This window comes from Alligator sinensis, unplaced genomic scaffold (assembly GCF_000455745.1).
Source record: "Alligator sinensis unplaced genomic scaffold, ASM45574v1 scaffold308_1, whole genome shotgun sequence".
Taxonomy (NCBI): domain Eukaryota; kingdom Metazoa; phylum Chordata; order Crocodylia; family Alligatoridae; genus Alligator; species Alligator sinensis.
Window position 1 is genome coordinate 1398992 of NW_005842041.1, and position 17979 is coordinate 1416970.

The 17979-nt window shown below is 48.9% G+C and overlaps 1 protein-coding gene across 3 annotated transcripts in view; it reads left to right on the forward strand.

Moving 5' to 3' along the window:
- Positions 1-17979, forward strand: part of PGM5 (phosphoglucomutase 5) — a 124915-nt gene that overhangs the window by 14166 nt on the left and 92770 nt on the right. For all 3 annotated transcript variants that reach the window (XM_025202955.1, XM_025202956.1, XM_025202957.1), the window contains one exon: positions 11902-12056. In XM_025202955.1, the coding sequence (XP_025058740.1) occupies positions 11902-12056 (155 nt within the window). The remainder of the gene's footprint in view (positions 1-11901; positions 12057-17979) is intronic.

Here is a 17979-nt window from a genome sequence, read left to right on the forward strand (position 1 = left end):
GCAGGTGGTGTGGGGAGGTCCAGCATCTTGTCCCCTGCTTGTACCTGCCCCCCTGCCAGCCCTCCCATAGCCTTGGGCCCTCCCCTTCCCCCTCTGCTCTCACTCCTGCCCCTACCGCCTAGCTTTTGCTCCCCACTTCCCTCCCCCACCCATTATGCTTGCTGCATGCCAGCAGGCTCTGTCCCTGTTCTAGTCTGGATAATAGTATGAAGCACAGCCCTAGCCCAGCCACCACAGCAGCCATGTGGGCTCTGCAATGCTGATACAGGGTGAGGTAAGGCCATGCTTAGTGTCCCAGACTTCACCAGGGATGGAGCCACCAGCATAGAGCTAGGGTAAGAGTGGGAGGGAGAAGGGCAGGTTGGGGAGCAGGGGCTCCATGGTCGGTGGGAAGATGGAGGGGAAAGAGGCTGCTAGGGAGAGGTAGCAAGATGCAGAGGCAATGGGGAGGAGAGGGATGGGACAGGCACTCCATCCCCACCCCTATACTCAGACCTAAGACAAGGGCTTTTTCTCCCAACATTAAATTGTGGGTAAAAACCTTGTCTTAGAATTGAGTAAATATGGTATTTGCAAGCACAGATAGTAACATTTGCTGCCCATAAATCAGGTACAGACAGGTACCTACAGGTTTGGGGTATGGACTGAGGGCTTTTTAAATGTTTGGCTCAAACTGTCCTAGTGTTTATATTAACTTTGCAGAAAGAAGGTAATATATGTAAATGAGGGTGCATCTACACATGCTTTTGATCTGGCCTAAGTTTACTCCGGTGTAAATTAGTTTGGTGTAAGCCCTTTTGGAAAGGTGTCTACACATGTCAGGATTAGGGAGTAGATTGCTGCTATTTGCACCAAGTTTCCTGCAGCCCTGCAATGGGCCCCTACTGCCAATGTGGGGAGCTCTAGGCTCCAGCTGCAGCTGCCAGCACCCGACAGCCAGCTTTAAAAGCCAGCTCTGCTCTCTGGCCAGCCACTTGCCTGCCCAGGAGCAGCGTGTGCAGTGCAGGAGCAGCATGTAGCAGCTCTCTCTTTACCCTCTCTGTCTCCCTGCACTATGGCTGCTCCTGCCCCTGCCCCTGGCAGCAATGACCAGTGCCCTGGGCTCCTGCTGGCCTCCTCACTGGCCCTGCTGGCCTGCTGTGCCTGCGTTGTCTGGAACTCTGGCCTGCTAGGCCTCATGGAGGGTGGCCGCTTCACACTGGGAGTGCTGGACCTGCAGTTGGGCACTGTGGCTGTCCCTTCCCTTTTCATCAGAGACTCCACCTATCCACTCCTGTCCTGGCTCTCATGTGGCCCTATACCGGCCCCCTGGATCCCTGCCAGGCCCACTTCAACTGCTGCCTGGATCGGATATACACCCTGGTGGAATGTGCCTTTGGCCACCTCAAGGGACGCTGGTGCACTCTCATCACCCGCCTTGAGGTCACTGAGGACAACTTTCCCATGGTCATCATGGCAGCCTGTGTACTGCATAACATCTGTGAGGCTCAGGGGCAGCTCTTCTGCAAGGCCTGGGTGGAGAAGGTGTGGCGTACAGAGGACACCTGGCAGTGGGAGCACCACCTGCAGTGGTGGTGTCTGGCACCCCTACCCAAGCCCCAGGAGGATTGCACACCCGCCAGCGGGTGCCAGGGAACCTGATGCGAGAGGCCCCGGCTAACCACATCCTTTAGCACTTCCCGCTCTAGTCTGCCTGCGCAGCTGCCCATGGCCCTCCCCACCCCCTTGCCCACCATGCTCAGTGCGCACACATCTCACAAGAACAGGTTTTTATTTCCCTCACATCACCCAGAGCCCCCCTCTCCAAGAAACAGAGCCCCCCCTCTCCCCTCAGCATACAGAGCCCTCCTCCCCCACAACAAGCGGAGCCCTTCCACCACCCAACCTACCCACCAACAATAAAAAATGTTCTTCCCCATGAAAACGATTTACAATGTCCTTTGGGGGCTGTCCCAGGGTGGGGCGTCATGGGGTGGGGATGCCTAGGAGGCAGAGCCCGGAGGCAGGTGGCAAGCATGCTGGCCTCCATCTGTTTCTCTGCGGGTGCAAATGCTACAGTGAGTGTGGCAGGGGGGGGGCTCACCCAGGGGCAATGGCAACTCCCCGCTGGCAGGCAGTCCAGGCCCAGCAGGGCCAGAGTGAGGTCATAGCACTTCTGCAGGCAGCTCCGTCTCTGTGCCTACATAGAGTTGGGGTGAGTGGCAGGGCTGGGCCTGGGTGGAGGGGTTGGTTGGCAAGGCACCCACGGTAGGGTCCAGGCCAGTGGAGGTGCTGCAGGACCTCCTCCCAGACCTAGGCGGGGGTCTGCTGCAGGGTGGTGGATGACTGCCAGGGGGCATGCAGGGCTAAGATTGGAGGCCACGCAGTGGGCAGCACAAACATGACCACCAGGGCCAGAATGATGTTTGGCACCAGTTGTCTGTGGCCTGCACTACCTGGCCCAGGATGGCATTCTACTCCCGTGGCACCTGGAACAGCTCATACTCCATGACCAGGAGCTCAGCCCAGAACTGCTGGTCTGCCTGGTCCTGCGCTTCCTCACACTGGTCCCTCGCCTCCTTGTGAGCAATGTTCTCTGTCAGGCCCATGAGTCCTCCAGCTTGTCCCATGACATGACCACCAGCTGCTGCAGGAGGAGGGTCCTGTCCTTGGTCTTCTTTTGGCAGAGTCAGTGCATCTGTGGGTCCCTGGCTGTGGATGACAGTGATCCTGAGGCCATGTCCCTGCTGCCAGGGGTGGCCTGTCCCCCACATGCAGCTATGGGCCTTGTAGAGCAGGGGTGGGCAATTATTTCAGGCACAGGGCCACTTACTGAGTTTTGGTAAGCCATTGAGGGCCGCATGATAGGCAGCCAGGGGCAGGCAACTATTAATTTTCTAAATTTTTTAGGGCTCAGACTAGATAGAATGGCCTGGCAGTCTGCATCTGGCCTATAGGCCGCATTTTGCCCACCGTTGCTGTAGAGCCATGAGACAGAAGCTGTTTGTGAGAGTTTGCAACATTTCTGAGATAAGATGCTCTGTACCAGGGGCCCATGCTCTGCCCAGCCTCAGATTGGGGGTTGGGCGTGCATGGGTGCCCAAAGACCGTGGTAAGTCAGCTGGGCAGGCCCCAGGCCCAGGTGGCCGCTAATCGAACTCCCCATCCCCACTTGCTCTCCAGGGGCCAGCATGCCGCTGGATGCAGACAGACTGCCTCCCTCAGTCCATTCCCAGGGAGGGACAGGCCAGGTTTCTGGCAACACCTGCTGCTGCAGCTCCAGACCCTGCTCTTCCTCCTTCTCCTGCAGGCCAGCTGCTCTCCTTGTACCACCACCCAGCCCACAGCACCCAGGCTCGGGGGGCACAGGGTTCCTGGATGCCTAGGATGAGGAGATGCCTGTACCCTCGCCTTCCCCATGGGGCTTTTCTGGGGAGGTGCCCAGGGGCCAGGCCCCCGGCATGCCAACACTGCGCCTCAAGTGTTACCCTGCTGTGTGTCATGGGCAGTGCACAAGGAGCTGTTTGCATGGGCAAGGGATGCCCGACCCACTATCCCCTACTGCTGATCACCATGGTGCCCTGAGTGCGCCTGCACACCTGTTATGGGACTCTGAGCTACAATGACATAGGGGGCATGCCCAGGCTGCCTTGCAACCTGTGCCGCTGCCTGGAGGGCTACTTGCGGCTATGCTACACATCCCTGCCCCCTGCAGCTGAGGAGGACATCACCACTGGCATCAACGAGTTCCTTGGCATGTGAGTGGCCTGTGCCCACCTCACTGCAGGGGCACAGGGTGCTCAATAAAGTTCTGCACTGTCTCCCGCCTCTCTGCATGGTGTGGTGGGGGAACCCCAGGGCCAGGGGAGTTGGGGCAGGCCAGGTGAGGAGGGGGGAACAGAGTTGGGGGCAGGGGCGAGCCCACCCCATGCAGGTGTTACCACATGGGTGTGGCTGGCATCTCTGCTCAGCCCATGCTCGCAGCGATGGTGTCTGGTTCTGGGTGGTGTCTTCTGGAGAGGTGCACCGTGCAGGCTCCCAGCTGGGCCCTCCCATCCCCCGGAGAGGAGATGCCTTTGCTGGCGGTGTCATGGCCTCGTGGCTGGCCCTGCAGCTGCAGAACTGGCAAGACAGGTGCTGACCAGGGTTCTCTGAGCTGCTGGTGGAAACTGCAGCCGGGGAGCTCGGTGGGACAGGGTGCTGCACACCTGAGGGGCCCTCCTCCAGGGATGTCACCCAGAGATGTGGGGCAGAAAATTTTTCAGTGCTTTATTTTGCTGTGGGAAATTTTTCATTTCTAAAAACCCATTGCTTCAAAAAATTAATTAGTAATAATGAATGGATGCCAATAAAATATTAGGCCAGCTTGGCAGTTTCAAACATTAATTAATGTTTTTCAGGTGATTATCCCTAGGAAGTATGTGAGAGAGTACATATATGTTTTATTGATTTGTAAACAGGAGGGTAAATACATTCACATAATCCAAATAAAAAAAAAATCAAGTTATGAATTCACCTAATTGGCTGTGCAGGTCAAAACAAAATCAAAGCATAAATTCTTACTTCATCTCAGACTGCAAGTGAAAGCAAAACCAAAACTAAAACTGATTAATTTTTGTTTCACTTTCAGTTCAGCCAACACACAGAGCAGCATCTCATTTCTTCTCTTGAGTTGGGGTAGTTGGAAGTGTTTGCATTAGATCTGTTAGTTTTTTAATGCTTTTGGTTTGAAGTAGTCATAATACTACCTAATCAGACCCCCCCCCCCCAAAAAAAAACCCCAAAACAAAACAAAAAACTAGTGTGGGGCCTCATTATAGTGAAGTTTAAGTCACTGAAGGAAGGAAGAAAGCTGGTAGATGTAAATATTGTGGTCAGGAGTATGCTAACAATGCAACAAGAATGAAGAAACATTTAATAACCTATAGAAACTGTCCTGAAAGAATACAAGCCATATACAGCAAGTTAATACAATGAAGTGGTAGAACAACATCATCTGAGAAAAGTCTACTTCAGGAATCCTATGTAAGTACACAGTATGTTAAACAACACACAGTATAGACTGGCATCTATATTGCTTTAAAACATTAACAACTTTTAATATTCTAATGCAACTCTGGACTATTATTTATTTACTAGCCAGCTGCCCATCGAGAATGATTCGGGGGCATGGGGAGGAAAGAGGCAGCTGGGATGGAGTGCCGCCACCTAATGTCCCATCCTGCCGCTGTTCTGCCTCTTGCAGGGAGCAGCATTGGCTTCAGCTACCCCGTCCTCTGTCTGGTCCTTGGTGCTGCTTCAGAATCATGGCGGTACTCCCCCATGCTTGGAACACTCTGATTGGCTGTTTCCATTAGCCAATCAGAGCTCGAATAAAGCGTTCCCGACAGAAAGAGACAGACAGACTTAGGCTTTTATAATATTAGAATTTATTTAAAAATAGTTGTATCCCATTTTTCTGCTTGCATTAAGCACCCAAACTGGCTTAGGCTTAACAATTTTTCTTTAATTACATAATAGATAAATAGTTAACTATTTCAACTCGGCTGAGCAAGCTTAGTCCTCTGGCCGATGTTAGAGGCCAGACTATACTTCCCTTTGGCTCTGCAGTCCCAGGGCAACTGAGCAGCAAGTTGAGCAGCAGGGGGCGGGGAAACAAGCTCCCTGCCACTTCTCCTGATGAATGAGGCCAGACTAGAATGGACTAAAATAAAAATCTTTTTCCCCTTTTGTTGCAGGAACTTGGTAGCTCAAATGAAATAGCAAATTTGCAAAAACATGGAAAATGAAAATGCTGAGCTGCCAGGTCTGGGGGGAAGAAGCAGGATCCTTACTTTCAGGATCACTGTCACCAGATACGCAGTCCACCATGAGTAGCTGTTCAAGACAGCCAAGCTTTTTAATCAAGCTTTGTGGACAAAATGTCAGGAAAAGATCAAGAAAATGCAGATGAGACATTAGTTCAAACTATATTTACAAGTGGTACACCTCTTTCCATAACTGAAAAAAATCAATACTGGAAGGAATATTAAAAACTAATTTGCCCATCATATAAGTTACTGTCACATTATCACTTATCACATTCTTTCTTAGATACAGAGAATGACAGAGTTCAAACAATGGTTATTCAAAGGATTGGTCAAGTAGAATCACTGACTGATGTCAGATGGATGGACTGATATACAAGGAAATCCTTTATTGAACATTATGTTAGCAAAACCTGAACCAATATTCCTGAAAGCAATTGCTACCAAATCTTCTCATCATACTGGTGAATACATAGCCAAATTACTGAGTGAAGAGATTGAAAGTGCAGGTCCCTCCATGGTACAAGCCCTTGTAATTGATAATGCAAGTAACATGAAAGCTAGGCAGTATTAAAGGCAAAGTATCTTTATTTAACAGTATTTGGCTGTCTTGCTCGTGGGTTGAATCTTCTGGCAAAGGACTTAATAAGTGTGAATACAATGAAGACAAGATTGGTAAGCTGCAAAGTGATTGTGAACATATTCAACAATCATCATGTTGCTAAATTGTATTTTGAAGAAATTACAGAAAGAAGCAGGGGAAGGAAAGTGCACTTTTATTTCCAGGAGAAACTAGATGGGGCTTGGCTGCAAAGTGTTTACATAGTTTGCTGCACACAAATAATTATTTGCAATGCGCTTCAATAGATGACAGTGTTATTCCACATTTTTCCCCATGAACATTTGGAAGCAGATTCTCAACAACAATGTGTTCTGGGCTTGAGTTCAAGGAGCATTCAATTTGCTACTATTAGTTTCAGTGGCTATCAAGAAACTTGAAGGCGATACACCAAGCCTTTCAAATATTCCAGAGGTAGTCAGACAACTGAATGAAAATCTAATTGATCTTTTGCCTTCTTCGCCTCTACCTAAAAGAGAAGAAGTAAAACAAATGTTTACTAAGAGATCTGAGTTTTCCTTTCATCCAGTTCATCTAGCAGCAAACCTTTGGATCCTCAACACAGAGGACAACTTTTAATCAGAAGATGAATTATCTGCTGCTCTCAATACAATTATGGAAGTAGCTAATAATGTCCCCAACATCAACACCTAACCATGATGACAGACATTGCCAAGTACCGTGCAAAAGAAAAACTTTGGAGGAAAGACATCATTTGGCGGGCAGCAGAGACTATGTCTCCTCTCACATGGTAGAAGGGATACTATAACATCCGACTGTTGTCCAGGATTGCTTTAAGGATCCTAAGCATTCTATCAACAGCAGCTTCTTGTGAACAGAACTGGAAGGCTGTCAGCTCAATCAAGACAAAAAAGAGGAATAGACTAATAAATGAACGCACTGCTAAGCTTGTTTCTATTTCTCAAAATCTCTTACTTCTGGAGAATCAGAAGCACAATTAGTGAAGATACAGTGTAATAAGTTGCCCATGCCCATAGACTTACTGGTAAAACCATCCTTTAGCGAACAAGAATGTGGTTCAAGTAGTTCTGAATCAGATTTGCCTCAATCTGATTCTGAAATGGAACTAATAAGTAGTGCAAGTGGTTCTACAGATAGTGACAGTGAAACTGGAGGTGCTGCAATGACCTCAGTGGACGAGAGTTAAACACTGTTGAAATAGATGAGTGGACAACCACAGCATATCATGCACAGTTCTTTGGGTGTGCTAAAATTAGTGTGTCAACAGTTTTCAGTGCCTTTATTTGTTTTCTTAAATTTAAACAAACAATGTAAGGGAAGTGCATGCTATTGTGTATTGTCTTTACATTTTTACAAGTATTCCAATAAAAATAATTTATTTCCACATAAAAACTTTGAATTTGTTTGCATATAACATTTAAACCACATTAAGTGTGTAGTATTTAATTTTTTTTCTAATCAAATATTTCAGTTCAAATACTTATGGCTATTGGAACTTTAAATTAACATGGGGGTACTTTTTTGGTTTTGTTTACTAAATATAAGTCAAATAAACATTCTAAAATCAGATCACCCTCTATTTAGGGCATTGGAAAAATCTTCCAATTCAAAATTTTCCAGAAAACCCACATCTCTGATGTAACCAGAGGTGCCAGGCCAGGGCAGGGGCTCAGGCAGGCCACCTGTGCTGCTGAAGATAGCACAGCTGTGGCCTGGGTCCTGGGGTGCAAGGATGGCTGTCAGTTGCTGCATAAAGGCCATTGGTTTATGGGCACAGCTGTAGCAACAATCATGATCAGTCACAGTGACCCACTGAGCCCACAAAGCCTTGACCTTTATGTACCACTGCTGTGCCGACTGGTTGTAACCTTGCTCCTGCATCTGGCCTGACAGTGCCTCATAAGTGTGGGCATTGGAGTGCTCACCCCGCTTGAACTGGTGCTGCACTTCTGCGCCTGTCATGGGACAGGTTCCCCCAGGATGGCCGTGTTACCCCTAACGCCCCTCGACCGTGCCAATTTGGCCCGCTGGGCACCCTCAGTTCTGACCTGCCACGTCTTGATGGATTTTATAGTATAGGGAGGCTGCCTTTAAGTCCTCTTGGACATGGTTTGATGGACTTCCTTGAACCCCGTGGGTCCTGTTTCGAAGTAGATGTCCCGGGCACACCCCAGCCTTATGGGTTATATGCTTGGCTCCAACCGCCCCTTTACCATGCCCCAAGCCTCGCAGATGGCATTGATATTGTTTGGTCTGGGCCTTGGTATGAATTGGCCCCCTTGTCCTCTCTGGGCTCTCTGCAGCCCTATCTCTGCGCCTCACTGGTGCCTGGGCTCTCCGCAGCCCTAGTGTCGCACCCTCTCTGGCGCTAGGGGTCAGTGCACCTCAAATGCCATGCCTTCTTTGGCGCCGGGGTCAGTGCACCCCGAATGCTGCGCCCTCTCTGGCGCCGGGGTTGGTGCACTGCAGTGGGCCCCCAATGAGGCCTCCTCCTTCCCCAAATAGTCTCACCCAAACCACCAGTCTTATAAAACAGCAAACAAAACACAAGCCCCTGGGCTATAGTATAATACAAAAGGTCAGGGTGTGCTCTGACCCTTTAAAAGAATCCGGTTTCATCGCTGGCACTAAGTGTCTAATAGGCAAAGATACCTGTGGAGCTCATGGAGCCCCCTTAGCCCTAGGTGCAGCATACCAGGCAGTTGCAGCATCACTGGGCACTTCCTCCCTGGAGGATCCTTCCCCTCTGGCTGCTAGCCAGGAACTGTTTCCCTGGCCTCAGCCCTGGGGTTTATATATGAGCCAGGCCCTGCCCCTTCTGGTCAGCTGACCGCTGGCAGGTGTGGGCCACTAGCTTGTTCTGGCTGCCCTGGTAACCAGCAGCTGGGGTTTCCAACTGACTGCTAGGGCTCTCTCCCTAGCAGTTCCAGCCCTTAAAAGGAGCAGGACACCCTAGTGCCCTGCAACAGCACCCCACAGCACCATGAGGTTACCAGTCTCCTCCTTGGTCCAGTTGGGGACCTGGCTGATGGGTACAGATGTGGGCACGGGCCTGGATGAGGAGGATGCCATGGTGGGTTCTGCACCAGCTCTCTGGGCCCCCGCGTGACTGTCCTTGTGTTGCCGGCCCTGGACAGCTGCTCCAGTGGAGGGGCACGACAAGGGATTAGCAGCCATGCAGCAGAGGCAATGCCTTGCAGGACCTGTAGGCGCAAGGCAGACTGCTGGGGGTGTGCTGCAGGCAGGTGGTGCTGGCCCTGCTAGACAGAAGCTGCTAGCAGCTGGCCCTGGGGGCTGATGCCTGGCGGTAAGCTGCAGCAGCTTGCTGGCCTGGATGGTGCTGTCCTAGCAGTCGTGCTGGGGTGCAGGCAGGTAGGCACAGCTAGGCTGTGGCCTGCCCAGGGTGACACAGGGCCTGGAGTGCCTTCAGGCTTTCTGTTGAGTGTGCTGCAGGGCTGAAAATGCCTGTCTTAGAGGTGTTTGCACATATCCTGCCAAGGGTTCTAAGTAAAACGGACAGGTTAGGCATTGCAGTGCTGTCAGATTGCCACCAAGGGGTAGTAGTGAATACCCAGCCTAGCATGCCTTTCAGTGGGAGTGCCTGAATTTCCCCAATATTCCCTGAGCAAGGGAGGACGACTGTGATTGACTGAATGCTGAGGAAGAGGTAGATCAGGATGTCAATTGCCTGCAATTTCAGTTTTCTGATTCCCCCTTCTCACTAACACTGAGGTCAATAAAGAATCATTCTTGTACTTTACCACAATCTGTGTGTCAAGATGTTTGGGGAGAGGAAGGGGAGGGGCTGCCTGGCCCCCTGGCTGAGTTCCTGATAGCTGGGTGCTTTGGGGATGTTGGAGCCTTTTAAAAAGCACTTTCCCCTAAGCCTCTCATGAACTTAGTTCCATTCTTGGCAATGTACCAGGGTTCAGGGCATTGCAGGCTGATTTGGGAGTGATGTGGGGGGCTGCCTGAATCCCTGCTTCTTCTTTCCCAGTGAGCTTGGTGCTCCAGGAGGCTGCCAAAGGTCTCTGGCTTGGGTTACTGCCTTAAGACTTCCCCAAGGAGTGGCTAAGTGGGAGAGTGCCTGGATCCCTGTTTATGGGTATTTTTGGAGCTGCCCAAAGTGTCTACCACTTTTAAAAAGCACTTTTCCCCTCAAGTTGCTTATCTGTTTCATTTCATTTGTGGCAATTACCAGGGTTTGGGGCATCCCAAGTGATTTGCAATGGCAGGGTGGGCAGAGGGTGTACCTCTGCTTCTGGGTTCCTGGGGTACTGGGTGCTTTAGGGGGCTGCTCCAGGTCTCCATGTCAGTTCCATGAAATGAAACTGACAAGCAACTTGAGGGGAAAGTGGTGTTTAAAAACTGCAGACATTGGGTAGCCCAGCAGGGTTCCCATTGCCCTGGAAACCCAGAAGCAGGAGTGCTCCCTCTGTGCACCTGACCTTCCTCCCACCAACCCTCATTTTTTATGATTCTATTAATCCAAATCACCCCGGGAGGGCACAGATGGGGTCATGTGCAGGCAGTATAGGCGGGGGCAGTAGAGATCTGGCTACATACCAGAGGTGTCAGTTGCTGTGCAGGGGTTGATGAGAGTGCAGTGGCTGGGGAGGGGACAGGAGAGAGGGAAGGGACGATAGGGGCAAACTCCCTGCGCACTGCTTTGAGGGAACAGGAGGTGCAAAAAAAAGTGGTTGCTGCTGTTGGCAGCCATGCGTTCATGATTTCAAACTGGAAGTTGCTGCTTCCACTTTGCCCCAGGGGCCTGGCTGTATCCCTGCATTACTGAGGAGTGGTGCAGCACGGGATACTTGGGGGACTGAGCAGCCACTAGCCACAAAAGGTACATAACACTGAACCAGTTTGAGGAAGATCATTTCAAAATAATACCTGATTAGCCAAGTATACTTTTGAAATGTTCTGAGAGGTTTAAACCATTCTGATTTGGTTTATACATCTGGACATTTGGGGCATGAGTACACGTGCACTGTCACATTCTGATTAGAACACAGTGGAGCAGACTTGCTTAATCGAGTCCGCTGGAGCATTCTCTTGGGAACAATCCAGCGTCCTGCAGCATCTTGTGTATTCAGCATCCCCGTGTTTCAAAATGGTGGTAGGGGCATTTTAACTAAAGCTTGTTGAATTAACTATAGTTAAAATGCCCCCGCTGCCATTTTGAAACACAGAACACTGAATAGACAAGATGCTGAGGGTGTTCTAACTAAAGAAACTCCTGAGATCCACTCTAATTAAAATACCCCTCCCCCCCCAGAGCACGTGTAAAAATGCCCTTGCAGTTTAAACTGCATTTAAAACATTAAGTGTTACGTCTGTCCTCACTCTAGAAGACTAGAGGCTGGGAGCAATTTGGAACTTTTATTGACAGGGCTGGAGATAGAAGTGGCCTGATGGGAAGTTGATAAATTTGCAGTCATGAGAGAGATGAGCTTTTCTGCCTGAAATCTACTCTGTGACACTTTTTATATTTTTTCTTCTCTTCTCCAGGACCGCTACATGATCCTAGGCCAGAATGGTTTCTTCGTGAATGCTTCTGATTCACTGGCCATTATTGCTGCCAATCTCTCTTGCATTCCATATTTTCGTCAGATGGGTGTCCGAGGATTTGGAAGGAGCATGCCCACTAGTACAGCACTGGACAAGTAAGAGTTTTTTTGTGTCAACACAACCCAAACGTTAGCTGTGGCTTCTGCTATGTTTTGTATCACCAGGACTGGTGTTTACATTTTTTGGGAGGGGGGTTGATATTATTGTTGAAATACTGTTTAATAAGAGCCACTGGTTTTGTGGCACCTTTTTATTTTGTACTCTGCACATTCTGTTCTCTTGCCACTACTTTTGCTTGGTAGTCATTAATTGATGAACCTTAAAAGGTTTGTTTAGAATCAGGACCTAAAAATTCAGATTTGTGTAACGGCTGATTTAGCCAATCTCTTGCATCTGAAAAACTGACCTAGGAATGGTCTGAGAGCGAACTGTATCATAATATCATGGTAATACCCCATTTCTGGTTAGACCATAAATTGTGTGATGATTGGCAATTTTGCATGGTATTTTGATGGTTCAATTTCCAGTGAAAACTGAACCATTGTTTCAGTTTCTGGTAATATGAAACAATGGAAACTTGTGAAATATGTTATTCAAACCTTCATGCATCTTCAGATTTTGATTCAGATTTCAAGTAGATGATTATTTTATCCATTCTAGTTTGCCCATCCATCTCTGGTATCACAGCATCATAAAACCTGAGGAAAAGTAGACTGGTAAGAAAGAGGAAAATACAATTTTAGACCTTTCTGAATTGACAAAATCTACTGGTAGCTCCTAATCATCTTTTTGAGTATTAGTTTAAGACTAAATTTTGACATCATTCTGTACAATATTTATGTAAGTTAAAGACAGAGAAAGGTGATGTTCTTATGTTTAGAAAACATTAAAAAAGATTATATAGTTTTGAGCTGAGATGCAGGATTTGCTAGCAGTTGAAATTAGACCACATGATATCCAAGCGTATATTTATTTTTTGTGGCTGATAAATAATCTTTTGTTTGTATCAAAAATACATGTGTGTGGTAATATGAAAAAACAACGTACTTTTAAAAACAAGGGTAATGTTATCATGAGTTCCCTTATCAGGGGATTTCTGAAACGTTTAAGGGATTTTAATCTGGTAAATCACATGTCCTTGGTAATGAATGGAGTCTTCAAAGAATTTTTCCATAATTCATAGATTCATAGATTGTAGGGCCAGAATGGACCTCAGAAGATCATTGGGCCCAGCTCCCTGCACCAAGTAGGAAAGATAACTGGGGGTCAGGTGACCCCAGCAAGGTGACTGTCTAGTCTACTCTTGAAGATTTCCAGGGTAGGTGATTGCATCACCTCTGGAAGGAGCTTATTCCATAGTCTGGACACCCTGACTGTGAAGAAGTTTATCCTAATGTTGAGCCTGAACTGGTCTTCCAGGACTTTGTGGCCATTACTCCTCATTTTCCCCTTGGGTGTCCTGGTGAACAGTTGCTCACCCAGCCCTTGATGTACTCCCCTAGTGTAGTGATAAGTAGTAAATGTTTGGCAGTACCTTCATTTTTTTTCTCTCCCAGATGATTTCTGAAAATGTCCAATTACCCAGATAAATCTGACTATATCAGTAGTTTTTAATAACTGAAGTAGAGTCATTAGGGACCTACTGCACAATACATCTGAATTATGATGGGTAACAAGAAATAGTGAAGTCTTAGATGCTTCTGCTTTTTTTTGTTAACAGTGGTGGCAAAATGTATTGGAGAATATGAATACACAGAAGTCCTTTTCAGCAATACCCTGAATACTTGACATGGGTTATTGACCATGTTTGTTTGTTCTGTTTGTTTCCAGATGGTCTTTAGTTAGCATCTGCTTAATTTAGTTCCGTGTTAACCAGTGTTATTTCTATGGAGCTAAGGACAACCTATAAAATAAAACGGAGTGGCTGATGATGATGGAAGTTATTTAAGGGTGTACATATTTTCCCAGACATTCCCATAAATGTTTATTAATGTGAGGTCTAGTTGCTGTGTACATGATGTGTGATTTTTTTCCCCCTTGTACTTTGGGATTGTTTTTATTTCCTTGAAGGCAGAAAGGCTGCGAGCACTAGAAACTAGAGTCATCTTGTTCTATGAATTAAGTCCAAATGTTTGATATCTCAAAATGCCTTGCTCTAGTGCCTTGTTGAGATCTGGTGACTCAATTGCCTTGGTATCCAAATCCTGACTGTATAAATATGTACAGTTTTTGAAGGGATACAGTTCATTAATGAATGCACGTGTTGAAGCTCTTCTTTAGGACTGGAGGGTAGATTTGAAGCTGAACTAAGATTCAGTATAAACATTCAGTAGTTTTTCTGTTGCAAATAACTTTTTTTCTTTCTGCAGGAATACTGTGTGCTTTAGAATACTCTAAGCCAGGGGTGGGCAAAATATGTCCCATGGGCCGGATCTGGCCCACTAGGTGATTTTATCTGGCCCACAGGTGCCCACCAACTAATTGTACCCTGCCCAGCTCATGTGCCTTGCTTCCACCCTTGTGCACAGAAGGGCCTGGCCTACCCAGCATGTGGCTTCCGGGCGGGGCTGCTGCTGCCGCTGGACCTGCTCAGCTTCCCCAGCATTCAGTGGCTTCCCCTTGTCTCCCTGCTGCAGCGCTCGCTCTGGGCAGCAAGTAGGGAAGCAGCAGGGATGGGGAAAGCTGCAGTTGGGCAAGGGCAGGGAGCATGGGGATGGTGGGGGCATGGAGCCCATGCCCAGAGGGGCACCAGGAGCATGGAGCTTGGTGTTGGGTGTCATAGAAGGTGAGGGAGTGTGGGGACACTTCCACACACTCCCTCTCTCCATGATGCACAGCTTCCGCTGCCAGCGGCAGCAGCAGCAGAGGCAGCAGGCACTCAGGTCGCTCATGGCCCACACAGGCATTGCTGCCCAGCGGCACACAACTCCAGCCAGAGCTACAGTTGGTAGCAAGGAGTGCAGGAAGACTGGCATGCCTCTATTGCATGGGGCTCCCCACAGTGCACATGCAGCTCTTGGCACTTGTGTGCCACCAGGGGAAGCCCCACACAGTGGAGCTGGCTGCCTTCCCCACCATGTGCAGTTGCAAGTATTCTGCCTCCTGCTTCCTTGACAGCCGGGAGTGGGGAAGGCAGCCGGCTTTGTCATGTGGGGCTTCCCCCTGGTGGCTCACGAATGCCAGGAGCTGCATGCGTGCTATGGGGAGCCCTGCACAATAGAAGCAGGCTGGCCTAGCAGTGCTTCTTGCCACCATGTGCAGCTCTGGCTGAAGCCATGTACTGCCAAGTGGCCACAAGCACTCAGATCACCTGCCTCCTCCTGCTGTTGCTGCTGCCATTGGTGGTGGGGCCTGTGTGCCGTGGGTGGGGAGTGTATGTAGAGGGGTCCCTATATCCCCCCACCCTCCCTCACACCCCACAAACCCACACCCTGCCCCAACAATTCCCCCACATATACACTCCTCCATAATATACCCTATGCCCCACTACACATAGAACCACACCCTCTCACAAACCCTCCCACACACACACACCCCCCAACCACCCCTTCCACACAATATACAAGATTAAGACTTTATTTTTGAGCTGCTATTCAGTCACCTCTGTATACACAACATAATCACAAACACAAATCATGACAAAAATATTTTTTGTAATAAAATTGAAATATATTGTAATAGGTGTTAGGCTTTTAGTAAATGAGTAGGGTTTTTTCCTGGTTCAAAGATGGTAACTGCTCGCTTCCAAAAGGAGTACTTCTGGGGGCAAGGGAGGGACTTCTGGCAGCAAAGGTCAGGGGTTAGTGGGTGGGACCTCTAGTCCCAAGATGGCATTGAGGGGGTGGGGCAACTGTCAAGGGGTGGGGTTACCCTTGTGGCCCTCGCTAGCTCACCAAAACTCATTAAGTGGCCCTCCAGCTGAAATAATTGCCCACCTCTGCTCTAAACTCTTATCACAAATGCGTTTTGCAAAAAAAGGCTCACTGAATGAATGGCCAAAGCATTACTGATAATAGGTTTTACAGTGAAACCTATCTTAAATGACCACCTAAATTCTAGCAAAAAATGGTTATATAGAAAAATAATTTTACTAAAGTTTCTAAAAATGTGTGCATTGTCTGTAGGCTCGCTAAGATAAGAAATGCTTAATGAAAGTAATTCTTAATAGAGGTTTCACAATGGGCCAGGTTCTGATCTCATTTACATTGATGCAAATTAGGGACAATTCCATTGAAATAAGTGATGATATACCAATGCATAATAGAAATAAGAGAGTAGAAAATCAGGCCCTTTATTTTTAAAGCATTTGTGCTTCTACTGTTTTGCATAAAATGACAAATTTGAAAGAAGAGCCATAGGAACTCATCTATTGTGTAGATTATTCTTGGACCTAGAATTGGGAAAATTCCTGTCTTTTTAAGGGAAAGTTGCCAGGGGTCAGCAACCCCTGTCATGCGTGCCAGATCATAGCACACAAAGCCATTTTCCTTGGCACGCCACAGCTGACCTGGAATCTGGGCAGCTCCTGCAAGCAGCTTCCCAGAGCCTGGACGCCCTGGGAGGCTGCAAACAGCTTCATGGGGCTGCGTAGCCCCGGCACCAGTTCTGTGGCTTCGGCAGCTGCGTGTGCACCTCTGGGCACACGGCCAGGAAAGGGCCTGGGGCAGTGCAACCCTGGCTCCTCCCCCACTGTCCGCCCAGAGGCATGTGTGCATCTGCTGTTGCTATGGAGCCAGTGCTGGGGCTGCAGAGCCCAGTGCAGCTGTTCGCAGCCTTCCAGATGCATACTACTGCTGCCCAGAGTCTGGGCAGGCTGTGGAAGGCAGCTAGGAGGCTCCAAACAGCTGCTCTGGGCACTGGCTCTGTGGCAGCGGCAGCTGCACGTGTAGTTCACAGCGCATGACAGGGAAGGGGCTGGGGTAGCGCAACCCTAGCCCCTCCCTTACCACCTACCTGGAGGCACATGCACAACTACCATGGAGCTGGTGCTGGGGCTGTGGAGCCTGGTGCAGCTGTTTGCAGCTACCTGTTACAGCTGCCCAGAGCCCAGGCCAGCTGCAGCAGTCAGCCGGGAGACTGCAAACAGCTGTGCTGGGCTCTGGAGCCCCAGCACCGGCTCCATGGTGGCAGCGGGTGCATGAGCAGCTTGCAGCGCATGGTGGGGAAGGGGCTGGGACAGCACAACCATGGCCCCTCCCCCGCTGCCCACCCGGAGGCATGTGTGAAGCCACCACCAGCAATGAGGATTGGGCCCCTTGTGGCTCCCCCATCTTTGGCACACTAAATTGAGGCATGGGTGGAGGCTGGGGTGATTTTGACACTCCAGCCAGAAACCTTGCTGACCCCTGCTCTATACAAAAAACACAAAGAACAAAGTTCTGTGACTTGACATAGTTATAACGCAAAAATATCATGTGTAATGTTTAAATATTAAGATCTTGATGTATATTTCTGCAAGTGGAGAGGAAACCTGTATTTTTTAATAAAGCTAAATGTTACATGTTGTTACTTTGTCTAGTGTAACAAAAATGTTGTTAAGATGGTGTTTCTTTTAAACTTTTATGCCTTGGTTAATGTCTCATTTTACAGTAGTGGACGTACCACAGACTTCAAGGCTAAGTACACGCAGTCAAAAAGCCTCAGGCTGAATTGATTCAGTCTTTGCAGGTTAGTCTAAACCACATACATTGAACCAAGAAGCAAGTGAACAGACATTCACTTTTGATTCCAGAAATTCAGCCACATGGCTGGGAGGTGCTAGAGCAGGCTTTCCCTTCCTTTTGGCAGTGGCTGGAAGGCTGGAGGGAAGCTGGGAGAGAAGCCCTCCAAAGCTTTTCCCTCCTTCCTTCTGGAGCTGAGGGGAGGCCAGCTGAGTATGATGGGAGGGTGTTTAAACCCCCACCCTGGCCTGCACAGACCCCAGCCCAAGTGTGCTGGGGGCAGGAGGGAGTCAGAAGCAGCCCCTGCCAGGCTTTTTGTCTGCTCCCTGCTGGAGTGGGGGGGTGGGGTGGGGTGGCC